Source organism: Myotis davidii, unplaced genomic scaffold (assembly GCF_000327345.1).
Source record: "Myotis davidii unplaced genomic scaffold, ASM32734v1 scaffold425, whole genome shotgun sequence".
Lineage (NCBI taxonomy): Eukaryota > Metazoa > Chordata > Mammalia > Chiroptera > Vespertilionidae > Myotis > Myotis davidii.
In genome coordinates this window covers 2,952,658-2,960,110 of record NW_006296413.1, presented here as the reverse complement: position 1 = coordinate 2,960,110, position 7,453 = coordinate 2,952,658, and the positions used below count along the sequence as shown (strand labels likewise).

General features: G+C 58.0%; 2 protein-coding genes across 3 annotated transcripts in view; both read right to left on the bottom strand.

The window, feature by feature from the left end:
- Positions 1–2,983, bottom strand: part of BRMS1 (breast cancer metastasis suppressor 1) — a 4,488-nt gene extending 1,505 nt beyond the window's left edge. Inside the window, exons 1-6 of one of the 2 annotated variants that reach the window (XM_015569049.1) lie at positions 2,170–2,983; positions 1,980–2,070; positions 1,719–1,846; positions 1,466–1,545; positions 1,289–1,385; positions 641–733 (exon numbers count right to left, since the gene is read on the bottom strand). In XM_015569049.1, coding sequence (XP_015424535.1) covers positions 641–733; positions 1,289–1,385; positions 1,466–1,545; positions 1,719–1,846; positions 1,980–2,070; positions 2,170–2,308 — 628 coding nt within the window. In that variant the 5' untranslated portion in view covers positions 2,309–2,983. The remainder of the gene's footprint in view (positions 1–640; positions 734–1,288; positions 1,386–1,465; positions 1,546–1,718; positions 1,847–1,979; positions 2,071–2,169) is intronic. The other variant, XM_006771559.2, reaches the window with a different exon arrangement.
- Positions 2,984–5,219: 2,236 nt separating this feature from the next.
- B4GAT1 (beta-1,4-glucuronyltransferase 1) lies at positions 5,220–7,453 on the bottom strand. Its single transcript, XM_006771558.2, has 2 exons — positions 6,320–7,453; positions 5,220–6,084 (listed from the first exon to the last, which is right to left on the bottom strand). Exons 1-2 carry the CDS (start codon positions 7,373–7,375, stop codon positions 5,893–5,895), a joined length of 1,248 nt encoding a protein of 415 aa, XP_006771621.1. The 5' UTR covers positions 7,376–7,453; the 3' UTR covers positions 5,220–5,892.

The following is a 7,453-nucleotide window of genomic DNA, read 5'->3' as shown; positions in this document are numbered from 1 at the left end:
GGGGGCGGGATGTGTGTGGCTATGGCCTATTTCAACGAGTCCCAGAGGGCGGGGGTGGGCCCCAAGCCTCACCCCTACTTCCCCTTCCTTGGCTCCCCCTCATGCCCTCTCTCCAGCTTCAAGGTCAGTAGGCCGAGGCCCATCCACCCACTCCGGGACCTTGCTCCTTCTATTCCTGGTCCCCCCCTGTGGCCCCTCTCCCCATCTACACACAGAAAACACTCTGGTTTCCCTGGCCCCCTGGGGTCCGTCCTCCCATAATCTGTACCCGACGTCCCCACGCCCTCAAGTTCGTGCAGTCCAGGCTCCTCCCTCCCTTCCTTCCTGAACCTGATTCCTAAGCCAGGCGGCCGGTGCCCTTAGACTGGTTACTGCAGGAATCAGAGCAGGGGGTGGGGAGCAGGGGTGCGAATTCAGTCCATCTCTGTGCTGGGCGATGCCAGAGGGATAAAGGCTAAGGTGGGCCAGAGGCACCTCCTCCCTCATGCGAGGGTCCCACAGGGAGGCAGGAGAGAGACGCCATGGCTGTCGGGGGAAGACCAGGCAAGGTGTGTGCGCAGGCTCCCTCTGAAGCTCCCAGGCATCGCTGCCAGCGCACACGCCACCTTTGCCCGCTCAGGCCCAGCGGGTGGAAGGATACCAGAAACGAGGGGTGCCTTCTTCCTCTTGCTGGGCGGCAGGGAGTCCCAGGTCCTCGAGCTGCCTCTGGTGTGCAGTTTGTCATCCCACCACTCTGTGACCCAGACCCAGAGTCAGAATCGTGGTGCTGGCCCTCCCGGGACACCCCCACCCTCATAGCCTGCCCTTCCCCATCAACCACCTCCCAGGACAGGGGAGAGAACCCTGGGCTTGGGGGTCAGAAGCTGAGTGCAGGTCCCAACTGCAGAGAAGTACAACCCGGGAAAGAAGTCACTGCACATCTATGGGGCTGTTTCTTCATCTGTTTAGTGGACAGTGGGATGAGGACGACCCCTGCCTCCCCAGAGCCCCGTAGGATGCAGGCACTATGGACATGGCGGGGTCTGTGGCTACTTATGTGTGGGAGTGTCAGAATGTCACTCTGGAAAGAGAGCAAGGGCAAAGGAGGGCAGGGGAACCCACTCTTCCTGAACCCCCACTGTGTGCCAGGCACGGGGCCAGGCCCTTTCATGCCTGGCTTCATTAAGGCTCCACAAACACCCCTCTTCCTATCCCCTTGCGCAGGCAGGGAAGCTCAGGTCCCGGCAGGAGGGGGCGCTGACAGAGCCAGGCAGGGGGCAGGGTGCTCAGGGCCGGCCCCTTGCCTCACCCGAGCTGATGTCCAGGCTCTGGCGGTCCTCCTCCAGCCTCTGGATCCGCTCCTGCAGCTCCCCCTGCAGCGTGTCATAGAGCAGCAGCTTCTCGCTCTGGAAGGGGGGGGGGGCAGCTCAGTCAGGAGGGACAGGTGGGCCACTTCCACCCTCCTCCCTTGGCGCCCATCAGTCACCTCCAGGTGCTGCTTAGCTCCCTGCAGCTCACACTCATACTTATTCCTGATCACGTCCAGACAGAAGCCCTTGTAGATCCCTGCAGAGGGAGGGAGGGTCTGAGAGGCCCAGCTTGGCCGGGGAATCCAGTGCCCCAAAAGGGGTGCTGGGAACATGGGCAGGACAGGGATGAGAGAGGAAGGGACCATGGGTGGGTAGGGGCACAGGGAGGGAGACTGGGGGCCACTCCAGGGCACAGGATAGCCCACAGACCTGCCACCTGAATGCGAATCTTGAGGCTCCGCTGCAGCCCTCCCAGGGGCTCCGTGTATTCGGGCGCTCTCTCAGCCCCCACTTCCTCCAGCCGCACCTGCAGCTGACTCAGCCGTTCCCTGAACAACCTGGGAGGTAAATGTGCTCATCTGTCAGACACACACAGAGCACCTGGCCCCCGACAGGGACCCACCTCGGCCTCAGCACCAGGCCCGCCTCACCCCAAGCGCCTGGAGACCCAGCCCCGGGGGCCCCGCTCACTTCTCCTTTAGCTCCGAGAACTGCTTCTCCAGGTCCAGCATCTCACTGACGCACTCGCTGCGGCGCCGCTCGTAGTCCTCGTCGTCCATCTCTGGGACAAGAGGGCAGTCAAGGTCGGTTGAGGAGTGGGCAGGCATGTGTGCATGTGCGTGTGCGTGCATGTGTGTGCATGCGTGTGTGTGCGTGTCACCTGAGCTCTCCTCCTCGGACTCGGTCTGGCTGCCACTTCGTTCCTCCTCACTCTCTTCCTCCTCTCCATTCATCTCGGCAGCTGAATCACCCTCTGCTTCCATCTCTTCTGTGTCTTTGCTTGAAGGCTGGAGCGGCATCTGGGCTCTGGGAGGAGGGGCAGAGCCATCACTCACCACCACCCACAGCTCCAAGCAGGTACGTGGCCACTCAGGGAGTCAAGCAAAGCCTGGCCGCAGCTGGGGACAGCTGGGAAGCGGCTGGACGCGCCACCACCTGAGCACACACTGGGTGGAGAAGCTGCACGTGGCCCGGTCTGGACATCTCCACCGATGGGAAAGGCCAAGGGCGGGCTCCCCACTGCCTCTGGGACTCGGCCTTTCAAGGCCCTGCACCGACTAGACTTGAACTACCGGTCCAGCTCCTTCACCCCACCATCTAACGGCCAGTTCTCAAATGCACCAGGCACTTCTTTCCTCCCCACCCGCCTCGTGCTGTTCCTTCTCGTCTCTTCCTGGGGACATGCTGCAACCTGTCTCCTCACTGTGCCCTGGGTCCAGTCCCACCTCCTGCTTCCTCTGGGACGTCGTGTCTGCAGCACTCCCTCCTGACAGTTCCTGCCATGGAGCTCTGGACATGCTCAGGTAGTCCCGACCGTTTAGGAAAAGCAGGAACGCACAACCTCACCCGATCCCATTAGCTGCTCCACATACTCCCCTCACAGCCACACCTTTCAAGTCCTGCGCACACTTGCTCTTCCTGCTTTCACCTGCCACTTGTCCCGATTGGTTTCTGTATCAGCACTGTCAGCTGAAACTAACGCCGATATTTTTAATGCTTATCATAGTTGCCTTCTCAGCAACACCGAATACTGTTATGCGTTTCTTCTTATATTCACTCATCTAATACCTATTGAAACTCTAGTATATGCTAGGTACCCTGGGACACTCTGGTAGGTACTGGGGACAACTGTGATAAACAGACAGTCTCTGACCTCGAGCTGTTTACAAGTTCCTGGGAGGAAAGGGCAAGGAAGCAGACCATTCCTGTGATGTGAGAAGAGCTGCGGGCAGGGGCCCATGGGAGAGGCATCTAACTGGGGCCTGGAGTCGCTGCAGCATGAGGGCTTGCAGACGAAGACGGGCCAGACCAATGAGCTGATCTGGAAGAGGGAGGGAACATTCCACGTAGAGCAGCATGTGCAAAGGCCTCAAAATGAGAGAAGGTCAGGGTGGGGGCACCTGGGTCTAAGCCTCAGAAAGGAATCTGGGCAATGTTATCTAGTGAGTTCTTCAGACCCCGTGAGGGTGCAAGCAGCAAGGCGGGATGTGTGGAGTGAGAAGACATTCTTGATGGAACGCAGGGTCACCAAAGGGGAAGAGGGTGAGAACCCTGCAAAGGAAAAGGACATTACCAAGAGGTGGAAGAGGAAAAACAAAGTCTTGAAGAGAACTTGAGAAGGAAGGAGAGGTGACAGTGCCAAATGCTGCCAAGAGATCACCTAATACAGCGGTTCTCAACCTGTGGGTTGCGACCCCTTTGGCAGTCGAATGACCCTTTCACAGGGGTCGCCTAAGACCATCCTGCATATCAGATATTTACATTACGACTCATAACAGTAGCAACACTACAGTTATGAAGTAGCAACGAAAATAATTTTATGGTTGGGTCACAACACGAGGAACTGTATTTAAAGGGCCAGAAGGTTGAGAACCACTGACCTAATAGGAAGACTAACTAGGCCTCTCAACAGATACAATCTCTGCCAACTAGGGGTTCTGTTTCACTGTGAACTTCTTCCACCTTCTCTGGACACTGGTTTGCAGCCGCTCCTCCAGGAAGCCTCGTTGCTGACACTTCCTCTCTATTTGCCCATCTCATGTGTCTCCACAACCAGACGCCAAGCCTCCGCAGGGCATGGCTGCACATGCCCCTCATTCACCTGAGGATGGAGGGTTTGCAAATACAAACTCCACTTTCGTGAGGCAGAGTTGGCTTTCACTCTTGGTAGCCCCAGCAAACCCCCAGTGTTTTGCTAACCTTCCTTGACAGCATCCCAAGTTTTGTAAAAGAACTGGACTCGAGGAGAGGTTAGTCACATTCCTCAATGACTTCACAAGTAATCTGAACCTGATCTGAAAATCTCGGTTCTCCAAACCAGTCTCATCATTTCCATTCTCAAGCCTCGGTTCCAACAGTTCCCAAACGCTGCAATTCCCCTTCACTGTTAAACATATTTGCTTGGTAGAACGCAACGTAATCCGGACCGGAAAGAGCGGGAGCAGGGGGTGCGGTGGGGAGTGTCGTTTAGGCCAGGTGCCTCTGATTTTAATTGATGAGCTCAACTGGACCACAACCTCCTTCCTTACCCCAGGTGCAAAGAGAGAGTAGCCACTGCTACTCGAGCTTGTAAAGATCGCTGGGGTAAGGGATAGCAGGCGTTGTGCACATGCAAATGATCTTTTCAGAAAGTGAGCGTCTCCAAGGCGGGCTCCATGGTCCCCCCTGGAAGGGGACGACTCAGCCCCTCGCGGCTCGCCCGGAGCCTCCCACCCCGCTCCATCCGCCCCAGTACGCGCGGCACGGGCAGGGGATCCCTAGCTCTCCAGCGGCCCCGCACGCGTCCGGCCCGTTAGGTCCCCCCTTTGGCCCTGGCGATGGGGCGCCCGAGACTCTCCGACAGGTGCCCGGTGCCCGCTGCTGCGGGTGCTGGCCGCCGCCACCCGGCTCCCGGAACCGCAGCGCTGGTCTCTCTTTACTGGGAGGCGGGGCCTGTCCGCGCTTCCGTATTCGTCATCAAGAGGTGCCCATTGGGAAGCTCCCAATTGGACAGCTGGGGCGAGGCATGCTGGGATACCGCGCGCTGGTTTCCATAGCAACCAGCCGACATTCACACTGGCCGTCCGCCTGTGGAAGAAACCCTGGCGGCTTCCTTGCTTCACAGGTGGGGCCCCTGGGTCCACGGTCACCTTCCTCCCACCCGCCGCGGCGTGAAAGAGGAGAACCCGCGCCCCCTCCGCCTGCCCGGTTCAGGAGAGAAATGGAGCCAACTGTAGTTGTGAACACGCATTTATTTACATTGTCATTGGTAGGCAAACAAACGAGCTCAGTCTAGTCTAGGGTACAGGACTCGCAGACCCTTCCCTTCTCCAGAACTCCCGAGGCCTGGGAGAACCAGCAAGTTTAGGCTTCAGCCCCAAAGCTGAGAACTAAATTCAAAGCCTTTATCTGATTTCTTTACAAAAAGCCCATTTTGTTAAGAACTCAGACCTCTCCCTCTGCACCATTCATACTTCTCACTCTTCTACTGCCTACCCACCCAAGATCGTTAATAATAACAATAACAATAACAACAACAATAACAAAAACAATAATACTGTAATAATATTAATAACACTTCACATTTTTACGAAGCTTACAGAGTGTTTTCACATATAGCATCTCATCTGAGCCTCCCAACAGTTCTGTGAGGTAGATATTCTCACCTCCCTTTTTACAGACGGCGTAGCTGAGGCTCAGAGAGGGAATAGGATTTGCTCAAGGCCACACAGCTAGTTAGTGGTAAAGCTAGGACTTGATCCCAGCACCCCATATTCAAAGTCCAGTGTTCCAACACCACAGCTCCTATTGCCAAGTGGAGTGACATTTCTTACCCCTACCAGGCGTGAGGGGCAGCCTCAGGGGAGAGGAGGCTGAGACTTCTCAAACTAGGGCAGGGAAGGACTCAGCAGTGACGGGTGGAGTCGGGGTACTTGGCCTTCAACTCCTGTTTGAACTGGCGGTAGAGAATCTTATTGTGCTGATTTTCAGCTTCCTTTTGGGGGTGGAAATCCAAGGTGTCTTTGAAGCCCTTATGAATCAGGAAACCTTCGTTCAGCACCTCGAAATCAAATCCTGCCACGTGCAGCTCACAGGCCTGTAGGGGGAGAGAGAGGTCAGAAAAGCCTGATGATTATTCTAGGGCCAAGACTGACATCCTAAAACTGACTCCAGCATCCCCACTCCCCCGGGGCACCCTGGATCTCCCACAACCACCACTGAACTATCATTTCTCCTGCCTCAATGCCCACTTCCCATCCTGGGCCACTCATGGCTCCCAGACCCCAGCACCCCTCCTGCCCCATTTCCCCTGCCCTCTCCCTTATTGGCACCTGGCTGATGCGATTGAAGCCGTACTGCCGAAAGCGTTCGTCGAAGGCGGGAACCTTGCCTCCAGCCACGTAGAATGGCTCCCAGGGGTCCTGCCAAGGCACCACGTAGGCAGGTCTCAGCAAGGTCTCTTCAGGAAGGTTGACCCAGCGGGAGTAGTTGGTGGGCGCCTGGCAGGGCGTGCACAGCCCATAATAGAACGGCTGCACCTCGTCCACCTGGTAGAGCTTCAGCAGCTCGTTCTTATTTGTGGGTATGCGGCGGGCTCGACGGATCTCAAAGGCAGGCACCACGAGCGCTGTCCCTGCCCACTGCTTGCTCTGACCCAGCATTTCCCGCAGGCCTCTCCACAGCCCCTCGCTGGGCACCATGTCCACATCGATCACCAGGGCATAGTTGGCCCCCTCACGAGCCAGATTCCTCAGCAGGTTATTGGGGTAGGAGACGTTGGTACCTAGTGCGTAGTTGATCCCGGGCTGGGCCACTCTGGCTAGCTTGTCGAAGACCTGCTGGCAGGACCGCAGCAGGGCAAACTCCCCCGGCTCCCGGGGATCGGGCACAGCGGCCTCATAGCGCGAGGGGCACACCAGGTGCATGGCTACTCTGGCGCGAATATCGGGGCAGTGGCTGCTCAGCGCGTAGGTCAGCACCGTGGCCAGCTGCGCCTCCTCCTTGGTGGCGGCGAACACCGACACGGAGAGCGGGCCCTCCCAGCGCTCCAACAGGCCCGACAGATGCACCAGGTTGTCCACGCTGGCGTGCGTGGCCAGGATCACATCATCGGGGTCCATGGTGGTCTTCAGTAGGCCCCTGTAGACGCGGTAGTCGCCGCTGGTGTCCAGGACGCCTCCGGAGGCCAGCGCGGCGCGGAGCTGCGCCTTGACCTGGTCCACAGACCGCGGGGATGGGGGGAAGAACTCCAAATACTGCTCTTGCTCCTCCTGTCCGTGGAGCCCGGACAGCAGCGACAGGTAGAGTAGCTGCAGCATCGCCACCAGCATTAGCGCGGCCAGCAAAAGCTGGTAGAAGGCGCACCGGATGGCGTAGGACATCTGCATGGCTCTCGGGGCTTGTGGCGCAGCAGGGACCACCCGGCCACAGCCTCGCCAACCGCCGCAAGCCCGGATTTACCGCAG

Bases quoted from the DNA above. Each gene is read 5' to 3' on its own strand.
- B4GAT1 (XM_006771558.2), bottom strand. From the start codon at position 7,375: ATGCAGATGTCCTACGCCATCCGGTGCGCCTTCTACCAGCTTTTGCTG. The intron at 6,085-6,319 runs GTGCCAATAAGG...CTCCCCCTACAG, and splicing joins GCTTCAATCGCATCAGCCAG to GCCTGTGAGCTGCACGTGGC.